Source organism: Capsicum annuum, chromosome 3 (genome assembly GCF_002878395.1).
Source record: "Capsicum annuum cultivar UCD-10X-F1 chromosome 3, UCD10Xv1.1, whole genome shotgun sequence".
Lineage (NCBI taxonomy): Eukaryota > Viridiplantae > Streptophyta > Magnoliopsida > Solanales > Solanaceae > Capsicum > Capsicum annuum.
Window position 1 is genome coordinate 142,603,868 of NC_061113.1, and position 22,901 is coordinate 142,626,768.

The window sequence follows — 22,901 nt, forward strand, 5'->3', positions numbered from 1 at the left end:
AATAAAATTACGGTTAAAGCAACTGAAGCAGACATGTCATAAATATATATTTTATTTTTTGTTAAATATTATTAATTTTTAATACACATATAATAATTAATTAGGGGTGATATAGTAAAATCACGATTTAATACTTAAATGACCTATAGTAATTAATTAGGGATGAAATAATAAAATTACGATTGAAATAACTAAAGCAAATATGTTATAAATATCTATTTTATATTTTTGTTAAATACTATTAATTTTTTTTAATATCTAAATAATATATTAATAATTAATTAGTGGTGATATGATAAAATTACGGAGTAAGCAAACATGAGGTTCGCCTCTGCTGCCAAGCCTCTTCTGTATATATATATATATATATATATATATATATATATATATATATTCTATAAAGTAGCTCATTGATTCTCTATCATCTTCCTCCAGACTGTAGAGAGAGAAAGTAAGCAAGCCGGCCGCAAGTCATCATCAGTTGTCTTTGCTTTTCAGATCCATCTTCATTTCGTTTTCGGTAACTGGCAACCTAACTTCTGCTTCATATTTGCTTCGTTTAATTTGGTTGCTTAGTATAGTAGCTAAGAAAATCCAAGTATCAGTTTCTGCTTTGAGATCTATAGAAATTGCTAATAGTTCCTGATGTTGAATGGCTTCTTTTGTTTTCTTGATTTGTCTACTGCTCTAATTATTTAGTACATGTTAGATTCAGGAGGTGATATTTTGTTATATTTTCCAGATCTGTTGTTTTAATGGTGAATCTGTCATGGAGTTGATCTGCTCTGAGTTTTTCCTAGATCTACATTTTTTTACTATTGATTCGCCATTGGAAGTTTAAAGGCACCTTCTTCTTGTTGCATAGTTGGGCTTTAGGATCTTTGCGCACACCTTGTTGTTGCATAGTTGAGAGCTTTAGGATCTTTGCACACTCATTTTTGTTACCGGAAAAGTTAGCTGAACTTTGAGGGATCTTTTTCTGCTGCTACAAGAACAAAGTAATGCTACCTTTTTTTGATGATTTAGTTGTCCAGCATTGTATTTGACTCCAAATTGTCTAGGATTTAGAGCATATCATTTTACTAACTTACAAGTAAACAATATATGACTAAAGACATTTACTTTGAGTTCCCAATCAATCTGTGAGGTTATTCTTGTGTGTTAATACCTCAATGTATATGTTTTGCTAACAGAGCTGTAATTTTTATTTTTTTTGAAAAAAAAAAACCATTCAACTCACACTGAGTGTGTTCATGTGACTTTCTCTTACTTTCAGTTGATTTAAAATGGCTGACGGTGAGGATATTCAGCCCCTTGTTTGTGACAATGGAACTGGAATGGTTAAGGTAGTCTTTGTCTGTAGACTTGTTTTTACAGGAAGCACTTTGATAAATAACATTTCAATGTAAGCAAACTGCATATATATACGCACGCATGTATGTATGTACGTATGTATGCATGCATGCATGTATGTATGTATGTATGTGAATGATCTGTGTTTGAAATCTAGGCAGGATTTGCTGGTGATGATGCTCCTCGAGCAGTGTTTCCCAGTATTGTGGGTCGTCCCCGTCACACTGGTGTTATGGTCGGAATGGGACAGAAGGATGCCTATGTGGGTGATGAAGCTCAATCTAAGAGAGGTATCTTGACCTTGAAATATCCCATTGAGCATGGTATTGTTAGCAATTGGGATGATATGGAGAAGATATGGCATCACACTTTTTACAATGAGCTTCGAGTTGCTCCTGAAGAACACCCTGTTCTCCTAACGGAGGCACCCCTTAATCCTAAGGCCAACAGAGAGAAGATGACCCAGATTATGTTTGAGACGTTTAACGTTCCAGCTATGTATGTTGCTATCCAGGCCGTGCTTTCGTTGTATGCTAGCGGTCGTACCACTGGTTCGTACTAGTCATTCCATGATCCAACTTTGTCTCCCAGTGAAATAACTGTGTTCTAATTTCAACTTAATAAATTACTTTTGATAGGTATTGTGTTGGACTCTGGTGATGGTGTGAGTCACACTGTCCCTATATATGAAGGTTATGCTTTACCACATGCAATTCTTCGTTTGGACCTTGCTGGTCGTGACCTTACTGATAGCTTGATGAAGATCCTCACTGAGAGAGGTTACATGTTCACCACCACTGCTGAACGCGAAATTGTCCGTGATATGAAGGAAAAGCTTGCTTATGTGGCTCTTGACTACGAGCAGGAACTTGAAACCGCTAGGAGCAGTTCCTCCATTGAAAAGAACTATGAGTTGCCAGATGGACAGGTTATTACCATTGGTGCTGAGAGGTTCCGTTGCCCGGAGGTTCTCTTCCAACCATCAATGATTGGAATGGAAGCTGCGGGTATCCATGAGACTACCTACAACTCCATCATGAAATGTGATGTAGATATTAGGAAGGACCTCTATGGTAACATTGTTCTCAGTGGTGGCTCCACCATGTTCCCTGGTATTGCTGATCGGATGAGCAAGGAAATCACTGCTTTGGCTCCAAGCAGCATGAAAATTAAGGTTGTTGCACCACCTGAGAGGAAGTACAGTGTCTGGATTGGAGGATCCATTCTTGCATCCCTCAGCACGTTCCAGCAGGTGAGCTTTTATTCTTTTTTGCGTTAATTTTTTCCACTACATATTACATTTGCTAGCTAGACTTGATGTGTTGTGTTTGTGCTTTGATCAGATGTGGATCTCAAAGGGCGAGTATGATGAGTCTGGTCCTTCCATTGTCCACAGGAAGTGCTTCTAAGATGGTGCTTTATATTTACTTATAGTGCGAGTTTCCTGTTTGTTTTCCCAGTTTTGCTATTATGTCCCCAGTGAATTTGGTTTTGCTGGGATGGAGAAGTTTGGTGGTGGGGCTATGAATGCAGGGCAACAAACAACAAATAGCCAGTATTATCTCATGTTTCCATTTATGTGGTTAATGTTCTCTACATACTTGTGAGGTGCTCTCATGCATTGCCCTTTTCTGTCTGGGTACACCATCCCTTGATCAAAGTCGCTTTTTTAGGTTGTGTTAGTTGGAGGAGGGTGATTTTGTTTTTTTTTCCTTGTCTTTTCTGTCATTTTCTCCTTTTATCTGATTTCGCTCTTTTGTGGTTCCTTTTTTTTCTTGGAAACAATAATGTCAATATTTGTTGAATGAGAAAATTCCTATTATCAGTTTGAGGGAATCACTACTATTGTCTGGATGCGGGAGTTCAACTTTTTATAAGCAAACTTTTGTATTCTATTGTTGCTGTATATGATCTGGCTTCAGAACTTCCTCAGCGCATGTTCTCTTAAATCTGTTTTGGCATTTTGCAGCAAAATTCGAGGCTATTAAAACTCTATTGCAGATTACCTCTTGGATGAGGGGTCCATATTGCCTGTTATATAGTATTTGTTTCTGTTCTTCAATTACGTAGTATACATATATTGAATTTGTCCTTATGTTTAAGCAGAAACCTCTACTGTAAGGGATGAGTCTTTAGCTACTTTGGTTTTCGTATTTTTTTTTATCGGATATATATCGAATACCGAATTGAAGTTCGTCCGGTTAGGTTCTTCAGTGTGCATATGGTGCTATTAATTTAAAAATGGGCTATTTTCTTCTTCAGTATGTGCATGATATGGTTGGCTATCAATTTAAAAATGGACTATTTTCTATCTTAAAATGAGTTATTTTCTTTCTTATAAATTTAATATTATTAAAATTCTATAGTAATATAAACAATTAATGGTCAGTGCGAAATAACTGCAGCAATAGCTGATTAGCAATCTAACTGGTGAGTTACTATTTCTCCTTTTTAATCCAGTAGAGCAAAGCATCCAGCTGAACTTGCTTCAATTATTTGGTTCTTAAAAAGGCAGGCTCTGTAGAAAAAACTTTCATAGTGTAACCTCCACTTCTTGTCTTAGCAATACTGATTTGCATGGGTTGTGGTGTAGCGGATGAGACTGATTTACGCTTAACCAGAGGTCGAGGGTTCGACCCTGGGCATGAAAAAAACTCTTTAGTCGGACTCCAATGCGGGTACTGAACATCGGATGAGAAACCAAAAAAAAAAACATACTGATTTGCATACTAAGTGTGTGTTTGGTACGGAGGGAAACATTTTTTCTGTCTTCTCTTGTTTGTTTACAATAAAATATTTGGGAAATATTTTCGAAGCAACATATTTCTTAAAATGGCAGAAAATGTCTTCCAGAATGGGCCAATTAAAGTTTTTTCTGTCTTCTCTTATTTGGTTACAATAATCCAAATATTTTTCAAAGCAACTTATTTCTTAAAATGGCAGAAAATGACTTCCTGAATGGTCCAATTAATGTCATTTTTGGGATTAAAAGCTGAGGCGCTAGAGATGCGAATCATTGCCCCAGAAACATGCAACTCGCGATAATCCCCTGGCTCTTCAAAGATCTCGAATTTTAGAAGCAGTTTATTTCATCGTTGTTTCTTTCCAATTCGAATGTTTTCATCGCTATCTTCCCCGTTTCTATTTCTACAAAAATTTCAAAATAAGTTCCATAATCACTTATAATAAATTTTTCATTTCTTCAATAATCATAGTTTTACAGTTTTTGATTGCAAATTTCTTTCAAATTTTCATCATTCACTAGTTTGGATTTTTGTTGGAGTACTTGCTCATGTGATTTTAGTGTTCTTTGTAAATTGGGGTTTGGGTTTAATTTTCATGTTATTTAGAGTTTGATTTCTCTTGATGAAGTTATGTATTGAGGCTTTTTAACTTTCGTTTTCTTTGGTGAATTTATGAATTGTGGCTTTTGCTTTCCGGTTGTTCCATACTTATTTTGGATTTGACTTATTTATGTTTAATTGTCTTCTGCATTCGCCAAGACAGCCTACTATGGTACATACACCAATTGATTCTCTTGATGAATTTATGTATTGAAGTTGATACACCAGGGTGAGAACCCTTGAAGGATTATGATTCTTCAATATTTATACCAAAGCAAGCCAGTAGCAGAAAATCCATACATTACTACGCCTCAATCTCAAGATGTTGATGATGAATTCAATGCCACTTTTATATTGCTTCTTGTTACCATTTCAAAGATAATTTTATTAGCTGGCTATAGGAGTGAGAAATAAAATATGAAATGTTTCGAAAAGAACTGATATCTTTTGAGCTTTTGAAAAATCTGGACATCTCAAAGATAAAGAAGTAGATTGGTCTTCATGAACGAACTAAGGTTTGTTACGCAAGAGGATTAATAAGAGGGAGAGAGTAGAATTGTTGTAACAAGATGAGTGTGTAAGAGATGTGGGTTAGGTTGATTAATGGAATTATGTCAGTATCTCAGGATAAATTAGTAATGTTATAATATAGGAAAGGCAGTAAGGGGTGGGGGGTGGGGGCTGAAGAATCCTAAGTATGTTAAATATGTTCAATTATTACGTATTTATATTTGTCATGATCTCTTCTTGATTGCTATATATTGTTATAGGCTTTTTAGTTCTGGTTGGCTGATTATACCAATCAATACATGTGTTTTGTAGTGATACTATATTTACTATATCTCTTTTTTGGGTATAGCCATGATTGCAGGTCAGTTGAATTTTCTGTAGTGCGGTGGTGATCATTTTTCGATAGTTCCTGTTATTCTACTCTTACATGGATTTACTACCATTAACCATTGGAATTTCAATAACCAAGACAATTAATAAAACAACAACAACTTTTCAAGAAGAGACACTATAATATATATCAAACACAATTCAGGACATACCTTATATTCACACTTTGCTGCAATGTATAATTACAACTATCCGCTCACAAACCACTGGTTATCCTTCTCGTATTGTTCCATTATGAGTTATTCATATCAAATCACTCACACTTAAGTACACCAATCATCTACTAATTACGAATAAGATGGTACACAATCGTGCAATCAAAACAAATGCAATAACAATAATGCATGTCTAAATATGTTGTACATACATACTAGGATTAGTAGGGACTATTTAGTCATATGATCTGTAGGGGACGAGCTCAATTCATGTACCATACTGGCGTGGTATCAGATTCCAAGGTGCTATTCAATTTTAATATCAATCTGTACTGGCGTGGTACCCAACCCTCTAATATCATAATGTATGAATGTCATCATCAAATATCAACCGTGATGAAATATAGTGCACCAATTGTGCACGCACACGCTTTTCTAGATATTTAGACCAACAAGCTAATCATTCAAGGTAAACAACAAATACCGCTAACATATGAAAATCGCAAGTACGCCGAAGGCCAATTCACATAACTTGTAATACATGCCTTATCAAATAATATAGTTATAATATGTTCAAAGATCAATCCACTACTTATTCAGATAAACATTATCAAACCCAATAATCAATCACAAGCATGTCCAAAGACGAATCAATCAGGTATCCATTCTAGGAGTGCATGTTCCATCAAAATCGATTGTCTACACTCTAATTTATCCATCAATCTAACCCTATTGTATACCTATCAAAATTGATAAATTCAGTTACTAATTAGTAACCTTCATTCAAGTCTTCAGTAAGATCAATATATTATTTCATTAGCTGATTATTCAACCACTCTACTCTATTCAACCTACAATTCTAGCTTGAGTCATACATATTTACACATCTTACGTCCTAGCACTTAGCCAAACTTAACTTTATGTTCTTAAGTTATGAAACCACATTCTCTTATCACGATCAATTCTCCTAACTATCTTTCAGTAAGAATATCTCATATTTCAAACACACACAATATTGAGTCCGCATTTTGTAAGGTATTAAAGACAAGTTCTATAGATTACAAGCTCACCTAATTCCTCTATTGTTACTCACATTCATATATTAAATTTATAAATCATCAAGTATGTCATACAAATAAAAACACCCATCAAGAAATACACACAAAAATATAACTACATAAAATTAGATCTTTATTACTTAATCCCATCTTTTATCCATTCAAACTCCATGTACGTAGGCGTGGACATGAAGCCTCTTATCAAAATTATAGTTATTACACGTATCTAATCCAAATTTACTACATATTAAAATCATAACCTACTTTGACCGATGATCTTAGAAGAAGTAAGTCACACCAAGGTTTCTATTTCCTTTCTTCATGCTTCCATTAGTCCAACCATCTAGAAATTAAACAATTACAAAAGTAATTAATCAATTACTCTTCAAACAACTACTTTGAAAATTCAACCCACTAATTCTGTTCTTATCCATGGTCTAAATCATTATCCAAGAGTCAACTAATCATTAATTAGTTCTAGTAATTAGTTCTAGTCAACCAATCATTAATTAGTTTTATCATACTCAATCCATCTTCATTAATTGAGTTTTAAAGCTAAGGATTCTAGTTTTATTGAAGTCAAGGTTCCCAACAATCAAACTTCATATTTTAGAATAACAAATTCATACTAGGAATTGTTAGTTAATAATCTAGAAGCGATTCTAGGTAATATTACCCTAACCCATAGGTTTTCCCCAAAAAATCTCATAAACTTAAGGTTTTAACCCTCAATTCCACCATTAAAGATAATTCTAATGATTTTAAAATGTTATTAGAGTAAAAGACAAAGAAGATGACGGAAGACTTACCTCAACAAAGAATTTTCACCCTAAATCTTGGAAAATCGCCCATCTAGGACTTGGAACAAAAATTTTTAGTTAAAAACCTAAAAAACCATCTATATAAGCTTAAGTATTGTCTGTTTGTTACTGCAGTGGCCCAAATGTCGATGTAAACATTGATGCAATGACCAAACTTTTTAGCACTATCAGTCTTTAATAAAACAACTATAATTTTTTACTCCAAAAATAGAGTAACAAATGGTTGAAGGCGTTGGAAAGAATACTCAAATATCATTAATTTGGTGGGTATTGAGCCCCTTATGCTTGGATGACCCTTGATGAATCCCCAACAAATAAAGGCATTACAAAATGAATAGGTCAGGCTGGATAGCCCTACAAACTTTGGCCTCGAGAATAAAAACCACTATAATTATCCACATTGCGGGCCTTATTCTCCCTTATCTTGATGTAACTATCTACCTCCTAAAAGGTCTTCCCCAAAGATGTCATTTGAAGTGCAGAATCATAAAGGCTGGTATTCAACCCTTTGACAAATTGACAAATTGACAAATCTTTTTCTTCCTTGTAGTCAATAATTGTGAAACACATCTAGTTAAGGCATGGAATTTGGTATTATAGGCGCAATCGACATACTTCCTTGTTCGAGTCTAGAGAACTCATCTTTCTACCTGTCCCTCAATAGTACGTGACACATATATATCCAAGAAGATATAATGAAACTAAGGCTAAGTCAATGGAGGTAAACTTGTAGATCTAAACTCAAAGAATTCCCTCCACCATATCTTGGCATCACCCTACAACTGAAACACACTCCACACCATACCTCTTGACCCGACCTGACCCGGGGCCTTATTGTAATGGGCGTTTTAAGTTCAATCGAGATCGGAGACCACCCCTGTTACCCAACCCAACCTCCAGCCGCCTGCACTGAGTTGGATGAATTTCAAACATAAATTAAGATAACGTAGCATTCCAGATTACAAACTCTGGGATAGGTCTATTACCGAGACCGACCTAATCGAGTCCATCCGTTTGAACACAACTAATAGCCAAGCCAAACCACAAACCATAACCATATGAGTTTCATAATAATTATATATAATCCCAAAACAAAAGAGTATGGAATAGTGAGAAATTTAGTCCTACAGTATCAACCCCAACACCAATGCCAATACCAAGGTTGACACCAATCTGATCACGGCCATACCAACCCATAGTAGTTCAACAAAAGCATCTAACTAAGAGAATACCAAAATCCGATTGGGACATGCTCCCAACCATAGCCAAAACCAATATCCAAAGTATAATCAAAGTATGAAATAACATCCATGAAATAAAGCCTTTCGGAAAGATAAAAGCTCGCCACTTCAATCCAGTAGCTAATCCTAAATATTCGATAGCTAAGCAGGAGAAGTAGAACGGTCAGTTCCTATATCGTGTGGGGATACAACAGCCCGAAGATGGGTTAACGGATGAACTCTAACATAAACTCAGGATAAGGATAAAATAACATTAACCAGTAAAACCAAGTAAACCAAGCATATGCATATAGACCATACATATATATATATTATAAGAATGTCGGGAAAGGGAACCGGGTTTAGCATGCATTTAAAACTATTTACCTGGGTATGTGAATCTTAACCATACTTAACCATCCATAGGTTATAAGGGTCCAGTGTAACCCCCTAAACGAGCCCCGATGCCTGTAGCCGCACGAATCGAAGATACCATTAGAGTAAGAGATTTTCAAGTACCCTCACTCTCCATGATACATATGTACAATATACTTAGTGGATTTCCACATACCTCATAGTATCATAAAAGGGTCGCCATACCCTACCCCTCATATCGGCAAACATGGGTTTTCAGTGTTCGTTAATTGAACTCCCATCTTCATGGTTAGCTATCACACTCCTTCATTATTGTCCAATTAAAACCATTTCCAACCAACTAAACCATTATTATTAATTGAGGCTATACATTGTGGTATCGTTATACTGACAATAAATTACAAGTATTGTCCCTAGCCAAACCTTTTTGAGATCAAGGGAGTCCCATGTACCTATAGATCACATTACTAATTAACTTGGGGGAGTCCCATGTACCCCATAAGTGTTCCATTATTATGAATACTTGGGGGATTCCATTATACCCCACAAAAATGATTGTTAAACCAGAACCATTCCATTTTGACCATTCCAAACTATTTAACCATTTAGAATACCATTAATAAGTTTAAACCATACAATAGTTCCATTAAAATCCAACAATGTAGTGAAAGCATTCTTATAGGCATTTTATTAAATATATTGGGGGCATAGTATTTCTAAAACCAAAACCAATTACCAAACAACCATTTCCATGCAACCAATTATCCAAAACCACCATTAAAGAATATAAAAGCATAATTAAAACATGAAAAAACAATAACCAAAACCCCCAAATTATGTTTGAAAATCTAAAACCATACAATAATCAAACTATGAAAACATTGTATCAAACCATGACTTTAGTAGGAATTAACAATGAGGGAAGATAATATGTCTTAAACCAAGAAGATAATAGAGAGAAATCACCAACACAAGCCCCAAATTAATCCTTAAGATGAAACCATAGCCTTCTTTACCCAAAAGCCTTCGAGAGAATTGTAAAGTGTTTAAGAGAAGTTTCTAAGTGTTACTGAATAGAATAATAGGGCAAATAACCTCCCAATAGGAATATAAGCCGTGCAGACTTATTAGGTTAAGCTGAAAAATGTCCAGATTTCCCTTACTTAAATTCCCAAAAAATATCGTCAGGTGGCTACAACTATTTATACCAGTCGTAACCTCCAATACGAGTGGTACCCACCACTTATACCTAAGGCTATCTCCCTTGGACCTAAAACTGTCCAAGGTACGAATCACCCCAAACCATGTCATATCCAAGTATACGACTAGTACTCATGATCTGTACCCCTGGCAGAATAGAATTCCAAGAGGATTGAACACTGACCACCATACGAGTCCTTGGTATGACTTGTTACCTGGTTTACGGCTCTTGGTGAGCCACTCGTACTCAGATCCATCTTAAGTTACCAAGACTAAGATTAACTGAAGTAACCAAGAAACTCGTATCCACTGATACGAATCATACCACCCAAGTTGTATCCATTCCAGAACCCAAATCCAACCCACCAACCAATACTGGTCAGTATACAACTAACCCATACCACTCGTATCCCAGAGTACGAGTCATTTTCCTTAGTCGTATCTTGTTTAGAGACTAGAAATCCAGGAAATTTTTTAAGGGACAGAAACCCAGGGTGTTTCAGTCTCCCCCACTGGGAATATTCATCTCTGAATGACGGACAAGGTAGGGTAACCATGAGCACGATTCACTTACATTATCAAATGTCAATCCAACCTTTAACCAAGTTAGGAAACACAGATGCAAAGATATTAATCTTTTCTTTAACAAACTCCGAAAATAAAGATGTGTTTAAAGATATTAATCTTTCCTTTAACAAACTCAGAAAATAAAGATATTTTTCAGAACATATACCCTTCACATGAATCCCAGGAGTAGAAAATAGATACGAATACTTGGACTTTATGTTCTCCTCTGCTACCTATGTAGCCTCTTCCACCTTGTGGTTCCACCATAGAACCTTAACCGAGGGCACATTTTTGGTCCGTAATCGATGAACCTACTGATCCAGTATCTCCACCAGGATCTCTTCATAAGACAGAAAATCCAAGATACCTAAGCCCTTTAAGAGAACCACCGAAGAAGGATCACCAAGACAATTTCTCAACATGGAGACATGAATTACCGGATGAATGGATTCAAACTAGAAGGCAACTCTAATTCATAAGCAATATTACCAACCCTCCTCAAAATCATATAAGGACCAACAAATTGGGGCCTGAGCTTTCCCTTCTTACCAAATCATATTACTCCCTTCATGGGAGATACCTTTAGGAACACCTTATCCCTATGCTCAAACTCTAAGTATCTATTCCTTATATCAGTATAGGACTTTTGGAAACTTTTGGTATCCTTAAACCTATCCTGAATCACCTTCTTCTTTCCCATAGCCTAATAAAACAAATACAGACTAAACATGTCCGACTTACCAAACTCAAACCCTCCAATAGAAGATATACACTTCCTACCATACAATGCCTCAAAGGGGACCATACCAAGACTAGAATGATAGCTATTGTTGGAAGCAAACTCTACCAAAGGTAGATGCTCAACCCAATTTTCACCATAATCAATCACACATGCCTAAATCATATCCTTCAATGTCTGAATAGTCCTTTCTGCTTGCCCATGTGTTTGAGGATGAAAAGTAGTACTCAAACTCACCTTAGTACCTAATCCCTTTTATAAAGACTAATAGAAATGAGATGACAATTGCGTACCACGATTAGAGATAATCAAAATAGGTACCCTATGCAACTTTACAACCTCTTAAAGATACAACTTCGCATAATCCTCCACCGAAAATATAGTCCTCACTGGAAAGAAGTGAGCAGACTTTGTCATCCTATCCATGATTATCCAAATCGAATCGAATTTGTTCCACGATCGAGAAACACCAGTAATGAAATCCATATTGATCACCTCCTATTTTCACTCGAGCAAATCAATTTCTTGATACAACCCTCCAGGCCTCATGTGCTCAACTTTAACTTGTTGACACACCATGCACTTGGCTATAAAGTTAGCCACATCCATTTTCATACCGTTTCACCAATATATCTCTTTGAGATTATGATACATCTTCATAGAATCAGGATGAGCAACATAGCGTGATTCATACGCCTCAGCCAAGATTCGTTGTCGCAACCCATCAACGTCAGGAACACACAACCTTCCTTGGTACCGTAAAGTACCATTATAATTGATTTTGAATACCATTACCTTTTGCCCACCTACATCACTCTTGATTTTCACACAGATAGGATATAGCACTTGCTTCTCCTTAATCTCTGTACAGAGAGATAATCTAACCACTTTCTGTACCAATACATCACTATCCTCAGAGACGTAGAGATGAACTCTAAGATTAGCCAAACGGTGAATATCCTTCACCAATTCCCACTTCTCTGTATCCACATGAGTTAAAATCCCCATGGATAACCTACTAAGAGAATTACCAATAATATTAGCCTTACCTGGATGATAGTGAAGACTCATATCATAGTCTTTAACAAGCTCCAACTATCTTCTCTGCATGAGATTTAGCTCCTTCTGAGTGAACACATACTGTAGACTCTAATGATCTAAAAAGATGTCTATGTGTACTCCATACAAATAATGCCTCCATATTTTCAAAGCAAAAACCACCGCAAATAGCTCCAAATCATGAGTAGGATAATTCCTCTCATGCACCTTTAACTGCCTGGAAGCATAGGCAATCACCTTCCCATGCTGCATCAAAACAAAACCAAGTTCCACTCTAGATGCATCAAAATAACCACAAACCCCTCATTACCTTCAGGCAATGTTAAAACTGGAGCCAAAGTTAGCTTATGCTTCAGCTTCTCAAAACTTCCTTCACACTTTCCCGACCAAGAAAATTTTACCTATTTTTGAGTTAACTTAGTCAAAGGAGTAGCTATCGAAGAAGTGCTTTCCACAAATAGCCTATAATACCTAACCAAACCCAAGAAGCTCTAAATATCGATTGGAGTCGTAGGTCTAGGCCACCTTTTAACCACAACCACCTTTTGAGGATCCACCTTGATCCCCTTACTATTAAAAATATGAACCAAGAAAGTTACAACATTCAACCAAAACTCACACTTGGAGAACTTGGCATGCAACCACTATTCCTTTAAGATATGGAACACCACACAGAGGTGATTAGCATGATCCACCTCACTTTTAAAATATACCAAGATGTCACCAATGAACAAAATGATAAAAACATCCAAGAACAACCTAAAATTCTTGTTTAATAAATCCATAAATGTCATCGGGGCATTAGTCAAGACAAATGACATAACTAAGAATTCAAAATTCTAATATCGAGTATGAAAAGCTTCTTAGGGATATACTCCTTCCTAATCTTAAGCTGATGATACATAAACCGAAGGTCTATCTTTGAAAAGAACTTAGCCCCTTGCAACTGATCAAACAAGTCATCTATCCTTGGAAGAGGATACTTGTTCGTGACCGTTACCTTATTCAACTACCGATAGTTAATGCACATTCGAAGGGAACCATCCTTCTTGTGCGCGAACAACACCGGTGCACCCTATGGGGATACACTAGGATGAATAAACCCTTTATCCAGAAGATTCTTAAGTCGATCCTTGAGCTTCCTCAACTTAGCCAGAGCCATTCTATATGGAGGAATAGATATTGGAAGAGTGTCCGGAACCAAATCAATACCAAATTCAATTTCCCTATCTTGAGGAACACTAAGAAGATCACTCAGAAAAACTTCAGGAAACTCATTTACCATCAAAACCAAGTGAAAAAAAGGACTCTCCGAGTTAGAATCTTTAACCTGGACCAAGTGATAAAGACACAATTTGGAGATTAATCTCCAAGCTTTAAGATAAGAAATAAACCTCACCCTAGGAGCTACGGAACCACCCTCCTACTTTATAATTGGTTTACCAGGGAACCTAAAGATAACCTTACGGGTCTAACAATCTAAGGATGCGTAGCAAGAGTGTAACCAATCTATTCCCAGAATAACATCAAAATCCACCATATCTAGCATAAATAGATCTACCAAGGTCTGCTTCCTACCAACAGATACCACACACCTTCTATAGACTCTTTTAGCAATAGTTGAGTTACCTACCATGGTAGAAATAGAAAAAGGATCCAAAATAACCTCAGGATCAAAACTAAAACACACAACCACATATGGGGTCACTTAGGAAATAGTGGACCTCAGGTCAAGCAGACAATACACATCACGAGAAAAGAGTTGTAATGTGCCAGTAATGACATTAGGTGATGCCACAGATTCCTGTCGAGATGCAAGAGCATATAACCTATTCTGGCTAGTGCTGGTACCAAAAATAAAAGAAGACGTAGAAGCAACACCATTAGGTGCAAGAGTAGAAGATAAAGCAATTGGATCCTTGACCGCTCTTGAAGCACCCTTACCAACTGAAAAGTTTCTGAGCATATGGTGTGGCTGACTATATTTAAAATATCTGTACCTTCCTTTATCATAAAAGCCTTGATAAAGACGACCACAGAACCGAAAAGGAGGACACGAAGAAGCCGATTGTGTCCCACTTGCCTGAGATTTGGTACCTTATGCCCAAAAATTATCATCACCTTGCTGACGCTTGTCACCCAACTACTTTGGGTTAGAAGCGCTAGCAGTAGTGAAAGAACCAAAACTTCCCCACTTCTTCTTCAGCTATTTGCCTCCATCTCAACCACCTTGTTACTGAGAACCACCCTGCTCAGAGAACCTGCTTCTCTTACCCTACGTTTTCCTAAAATCTACCTATTTCATCATTTCATTCTTAACCTGCTACATGTGGATAACCGACCTTAAAATATCCATATCTTCAATCAGTAAAGAAGTCTTACTTTCAAGGATTAAATCCCGAGAAAGCCCAAAAGTGAACTTTCTCATCCTCGCCCTCATATTAGCCACCAAATTCAAAGCATACTTGATGGCTGATGAAATTTCAAGGCGTATTTCTTGACAAACATTTTTCCCTACTTAAGATTCACAAACTCCTCCATCTCCGCTTCCCTTAGCTCCCGATGAAACAAGCAATCCAAAAAAGCATTAGAAAAGGACTCCCATAAACAACTCCTCAATATCACCTCTATACCTATCCACTCCTCGTACCATTGGTAGGCAACATTTTTGAGCTGATAAGCTACAAAATTCACCCCTTCCATATTATTGGCCTGCATTACTCTAAACATTTTATCCATTTTATCCAAAAAAACTTGAGGATCCTCCTCCACCTTTACACCAGTAAAAGTAGGAGGATTTATCTTCATAAACTAGCTAACCCTTATGGCCTTAGCAGATAGAACACCAGATGCATCCCGCTCAGCCTGAGCAACTACCAACTGAGTAATAGTATGAATCAAATGACAAAATTCTTCATTAGTTACCTCATCTTGTGGGGGACTAGTAGCAACCAGAGGAACTCTAGAACAATCAGAGATAGGAACCTGAGATTGAGTATGAACTCTAGGTATAGGGCGTACTCCATCAACATCATCCCCATATGGGACAAAAGGATTTCCTTGTGTTCCAGATCGATGAGGCATGATCTGAAAAGCGAACAAACAAGAATTAGAGAAAATTCTAGGACTTAGACTCTAATCTTGAAAATAGAATACTAAGAAAGTGAAACATTCGTAAATGCCCTGTAGCCTCTCTCTTGTGGCATGCTACACACCCCTAAAAGAGACTCTACTAGACACGACTTTGTGGACTCCTAATTGACCATAAATCTAAATCTTTGATACCAACTTAACATGAATCAACCCAGGGCCTTGTCATAATGGGCATCCCAAGTTCGATTGGGACCAAAGACCACCCCCGTTACCCAACCCAACCTCCATTTGCCTGCCCTGAGTTGGCTAAATTTCAAACATATAACAAGATAGCATAACATTCTAGATTACTAACTTTAGAATAGGTCTATTATCAAGATCGACCTAATCGAGTGCATCTATCCAAACCCAATCAATCGCCAAACCAAACCACAAACCATAACCATATGAGTTCTATAATAATTATATAAAATCCTAAAATAAAGAGGATGAAATAGTAATAAATTTAGTCCTATGGTATCAACCCCGATGCAAATGCCAAAACCAAGGATGACACCAATACCGATCCTGTCCATACCAACCTATAGTAGTTCCACAAAGCCTCTAACCAAAAGAATACCAAAATTTGGTTGGGACATGTCCCCAACCATAGCCAAAACCAATATCCAAAGTATAATCAAATTATGAAATAACATCCATGAATTAAGCCTTTTGGAAACATAAAAACATTTATAACCAAAACCCCCAAATTATATTTGAAAATCCAAAACCATACAATAATAAAACCATGAAAACATTGTATTAAACCAGGCCTTTAGTTGGAAATAACAATGAGGGTAGAGAATATGCCTTAAACTAAGAAGGTGATGGAGAAAAATCACAAACACAAGCCCAAAATTAATCCTTAAGATGAAATCCTAGCCTTCCTTTACCCAAGAGAATTGAAAACTGACTACCATATGAGTCCATAGTATGACTCATACTCTGGCTTATGAATCTTGGTGAGCCACTCATACTTAAATCCAACTTAAGTTACCAAGCCTATGATTAACTGAAGTAACCAAACAACCCATATCCACTGATACGACTTATACCACCTAAGTAGTTTCCATTCCAGAACCCAAATACAATCCACCAACCAACAATGGTCAACATACGACTAACTTATACCACTCGTATTCTAGTGTATGAGTTATTTCCCCTAGTCGTATCCTGTCTAGAGACAGAAATCTGGAAAATTTTCTAAGGGACAGAAACCTAGGGTGTTTCGCCTCTCTACTACCACCAACTTGTAAAGCCTTTATTAATAATTAATAATCAATTTATAAGCATCTTCTAACTCAGAACTATTAAAAATAAGAGGCTTCATATTAAGGAACTTATAGAACAAGTCATGATTATCTATGGTCATTGCCAAACACAAAACCTGCTATAAAAGAGCACTAATCTTTGACCCTTTATCCATCTTAGGTACCACAACAGTGGCATGATACAAACCTACATGTTGAACCACTCAATACCTCATAAAACCTATTACATCAGCCCAAAAGATAGCAAAACCTGTTTTACCTCTCATAACTGGCTTAATATCTATATAAACTATTACCTCTTCATCTTCTTGTACAACTTTCTTAGACTATGTTTGGAGCATTATTATGTAGGAGAGGAAATTCTAATCTCTTTCTTGATGGACATCTAGCAGCCTCAGCTCCACCCCTAGAGAGTACTACCCCATGGCCTCTTTATTTTCTTTTTCCCCTTACTCTGGATCACTGTAGCCCTAGCAATTAGTTTAGGTACTTCTACTTTACTCTAAGTGCTTCCCTAACTCTATATTAGATAAAAGTGAAAGAAGTCAAATACCAATAAGTATCAGGTGCTAGCAAAAAAGAAAGAATATGAGTGAGATTCCTAGATTCTTGTAGCCTCTCAAATAGAAGTACAAACATTTTCGTAAGACTCTCCTAGAATTTTTTTTATATGATAAGATCAACAATCCTTGGGATCTGATGCCATCTTTGTCATGAACTAAATAGTCTTGAGTGACACCCACCCAAAACCTCTAGTGAGAGAACCATCGAACGCAAAACCCTTAATTGAACACTTAGCCTAGGTTAAATGATTCCTAACAAAAATAATAATAATCTCTAGTAAAATCAATAGATAGAATTAATATATGGAAAACAACTACCTCTTACATCATTACAAGGTCCTAAAAGTCACCATACAAGAGCATTTTAATCAAATCAAAGTTAAATAATTTAATCCCCAAAATAATTAAATAAGGAATGACATTGTCCAAAGGAGTGGACATGCTTAATAAAAAGATCTAGTATCGGCCTAAAAGTAGGTGCTCAGCTTTAGACCAATAGTCTTCTGGCCACAAACTAAATTTAAGGTCTCATCTCAATTGCTGAATCACTTTCTATACTCAACAAAAGAAGAACACAGGTATTATCAGTACAAATACTATGTAAAGAAGAACACAGGTATTATCAGTACAAATACTATGTAAAGAAGAACACAGGTATTATCAGTACAAATACTATGTACTAATAGGTATAATCAACCAACTCACTTATTTCATAGACAAAACCATCAACTTGGGGTTTTTCACATATTAATCTGCCAAAATTCTATATTAATCGTGTTAATGAGGAAGAATTACACCTTAGGAAGTTAAGTCTAGAAACATAAACCATTTACTATTTATTTTAGGTCAACTAAAAGTCTATCCCCATTAGTTCATCAATTTAAAGCTTCAACCCTTGAATTTTTCCTTACACTTAATTGTAGTTGGGTGGAATGTGTTATTGAGGGTGGGGGGTGAATTGAATTTTCTTACTTCAAGTTGTCTAAGATCAGTTGATAGTTGACTTTCCTGCATAACAATGTTAGTACTAAACAAAGTAATAATCGAATGTAAATATAATGAAAATAATTAAAGGACACAAAAAACTTTATTCTAGTTCAGAACACCATTGTGCTGCCTACTTCCAGTCTTGCAAGAGGTTTCCTTTAGAGAAACTTGAATGATTACAATGGATTTCCCCGATAGCTTTATGAGATAACTTTTGGAGAAACTTTTATAGCTTCTAGTTTCTTCTTTCTTTTATTTTTCACTTAACATATTACAATTATTACTATAAGATTAAGAAGTAAATAAGATTTTGCCCAAGTCAAGATGCACAAAGAAAAACCTAGTCCACTGTGCTATATTTATACATGGATACATAAAATACAGCCATTGTAGAATCTTGATCCATCTTCTCCTTGATGTCGTGATTGATCTACCTTGATTTGGTGGAATTAGAATTTTCTTTCTTCTTACTTCGTGCTCTATTATTTTGGGGAACCCAAGGATTTCACGTGGTCATCTAGGATGAAATTTGAATGCCTAAATGACATCATATTTTCGTATCAGATACGTCCATACATCTTTCCTTATATTTGTATTCTTCCTTATATAGAGTATAGTAATATACTCTTTTCTTTCGTGCTTCTTGTCCATTGTCTTGATTGATTCTTTCCTTTTGCGTGAGGCTTTTATTTTTGAATAAGTTCTTGTCCAACTCCTTCCATATTTATCTTGTATATAAGTCGGAATTAGTTTTGTCATTATTGAAATGACACATCGGGGATAAAAATCTCTCCTTTTTAAAAAATGACAATAGTAAAAAACTTTTAATAATTAAACTTCCATAAGTATTGCATTTGCTCCCCCTAAGAGTGTATTGTCTCACTTTCAATTTGTGGTGCTATTTTTACATATCCACTCTCCCTCTTTGGAATAATAAAAAAGAAAAGGCAAGCAAATAGAGATATATAGAAATATATAAATAAAATAAGCATGCTGTAGCATAGGCAATTAGTTCAGCTTAGGCTAGGCCCCTAAAAATATATATAGTCAAAAGAAAGTAGTGTATGGAGTTAAGAAAAATGTTTGTCTGATAGGGACACACTCCTATTGAATCAAAGAGTCATGTAATTCATTTTTCTTAAGAAAGTAGGTCAAAGTGTTGACCACATTCCTATAGAAGGTGTCATAGGACTTTTGCACATTTTTGGAGATGTTGGAGTAGGATGTCTAGAACATAATGACAAGTTCATTCTGAGAAGTATTGGATCCATCCTTCATGGAGTTGACTTGATGGATCAACTTGTTCACTGCACGAACACCCCCAGTTTTCAAGCTGTCCACTACTAGCTTCGACTTGCCTACATCAGTAACTGTATCCTTTGTTACTTGACAGATCTTACCAACTGATTCCTATAAAGATAACATGTTGTCTTCTAAAATCATCAAGATATATTGTAAGCCTTTTACTTTCTTAAGAAGAATTGCTGTAGAGTCAGCTAGGCCCTTTTTAACTTTAGATATAGGGATCGAGCTTTGATAGATTCTACAAGCACATATTTCATGCTCTTAAAAACATGAGTGTCATAGGTACCGGCTATATCCATAACAAGAAAATCAGAAAGATCAATCATATAGTATTTGAGAATACTAGTGATGAGTGCTCCATAGGGTAAACTAGTCGTGGTACTATTGTTCTGACCACTCTCAAGCATGTACTCTCTAAACCACATACTCCATTTCTGATGATATTTCTTAATAAAACAATACAGCACAAACAAATCCTTAGTAGATATACTACTAAGGTAGATTTTCCGAGGGATAAGGGTAGTAGCAATCATATGAGCTACAATTCTATTTTTGAAATGTAGAGACAAACGATCAAAATCTGATAAATTAGTATGAGATTCAATACTAACTACTTTAACCCCTTTGATAGAGACTTCAAAATCATTGGGCTAGACACCATTCGAATATAGAATTCCACCAATAGAATCAATATCAAACACTTTATCAAATAAAAAATCATTTAACACAATCCTAGTGCTTAATATTAGGGTTTCAAGTTCTTCACAATCTTTCAAGAAAATGAAGATTTGGATAGAACCAATGAGCCGATTCCTTGAAAAATTTAATAACATAAACTTTTAGAAACAACTTCAAATTTTGAGCTTTAAATATGTCACTTAACGGTGATAACACTCAACTTACACGACAATTTAAGTGCAAGGCAATCGTTAATATATTTACCAGGGTCAAATCCATGAGGAACAATGTGAGCGGTGATCAAATTAGCTCAAATTATTCGATACTTGTTAAATTCAAAACTAGAATACAATGAGATAAAAGTGGGGGGTTTGTAAAATTTCACAACTAATATTTCATTTTGGGATTTTCTAGTATTAATTCGGGGCTACGAATAACTAGAGTCTAATCAATTAGGCATGGTAGTTGTGATTATCCTTTCCTAGGGGCGACATATGCATGAACGTGTGATGACTTGATGCAAATTCTAAATGTTGGTGATGTGGTAGGTTAGGTAAGAAATCCTTGAGGATAGTTTGTCAAAAAAGCCTCAAGGGTGTTACTCATTGCCCCTTTTGAGTACCTAATGAGTGCTTCAATCAAACCCACATAATACCTCAATTAGACACCCCTATTTCTAGGATATTTCCCTAAGTATAGTTAATTTCACAATCACCCTTATGTCTAAGATAGTGAAACTATTCAACTATGCTCATAAATTATCTATTATTTCCTTGGTTCCTACATCCCTCTTTCAAGAATAATATGGGTTCATAAAGTTCACCAAAACCCCTTTTGCAAGAATGGTTTAGACTTTTAAGAGCTTGGGATTTTCACCCATAAACCCTCTTTGGGTATTTGAGGCTTTCACCTAGAAATCCCAATCAATTTCGTCAAGCAATAATAAAACCTAACATCACAAACTAGTAAATGCACAAGTAAATCAAATTTTACACATATTTTCACCCTACTTTAGAATAACCCTAAGAGGAAAAATTAGCTACTCATAGAAATAGTAAACAAGATATACCCAATAACCACCATTGGTTAGATCTATGGAGGACTAAGTAAATGTTACTGCAAACTTTAAATATCCACAAATGTCCAATGGGAGTTAGCTAATCCTCCTCTTGGAAACTACTCCTATGTATTCTTCACCCAAAATTAACATAATATTTTATTCTCCAAGTGTGGAGGCTAAAAGCTAGAACTATGTTCAATAATTGGGAATTGTAGAATGAATGATGGAATGATTGGGTTTGAGTCTTATTTAGGGAAAATTTGGGAACAGTTGTGTTCCTTTACATTTCTACCCTTGGACTGATTTTCTGCTAGGCCACAACCGCAATAGCTACACCGCGACCACAGCTATAACAACCACAATCAGTGCTACGTGATCATAGTAGGTTGACCTTATTGATTGACCGCAAATGGGATTTTTATTCCACGACCTCTATAATTGAGGCTATGTCTGTTCTAGGTCTTCAGTTGTACTTCCTTGCTCCCTTTTTGATCCTTTTTAGCTTCCATCCCTATCTTTCTATCTCATCAACTATATGCCTGGAAAATATGGATATTAGTGCATTTAATCATAATTATGTCTCATTTTTTCATTCAAAACATGGTAGTGTACACGAATGGTGAGTGATAATGAGTGGTAAATTCACCACTCATCAATACCCCCAACTTAAAGCTTTGCTTGTCCTCAAGCAACACTACCTCTCATCATGAGATACTACAAATTTATGCCTAAATTTCATGTCTCAATGATCACATTGACCTTAAGCGTAGTCACCACCAGAAAGAGCTCTTTGCACATGGGCCAAGCTATTTTCACTTCACCCCTCCAAATAAAAAGCAATATCTAAGGATGCAAAAGACTTTAAAGAGAAACAATGCAACAACCACCAATACTCGAGAGGCGACTCACTTTTGACCATAACTAAGCCATACTCCTTTTGCCTCATTTCTTGGAAGGTGAAAGAATCACCCACCTCAACTTGTTCACATGCCTCCTCACAAGAAGAAAAATTTCACACACCAAGCTACCCAGTATGCTACAAGGAATTTTTAAGTTCAAAACTCTCCCCCTCACAAGAACTCTCTATGATAACAAGTGTTATACCATAGGCTTG

The 22,901-nt window shown here is 36.0% G+C and overlaps 1 protein-coding gene across 1 annotated transcript; it reads left to right on the forward strand.

The window, feature by feature from the left end:
- Positions 1–323: 323 nt before the first annotated feature.
- Positions 324–3,192, forward strand: LOC107863765 (actin-7). Its single transcript, XM_016709897.2, has 5 exons — positions 324–520; positions 1,277–1,346; positions 1,511–1,904; positions 1,992–2,605; positions 2,697–3,192. Exons 2-5 carry the CDS (start codon positions 1,287–1,289, stop codon positions 2,760–2,762), a joined length of 1,134 nt encoding a protein of 377 aa, XP_016565383.1. The 5' UTR covers positions 324–520; positions 1,277–1,286; the 3' UTR covers positions 2,763–3,192.
- The last annotated feature ends 19,709 nt before the right edge of the window (positions 3,193–22,901 follow it).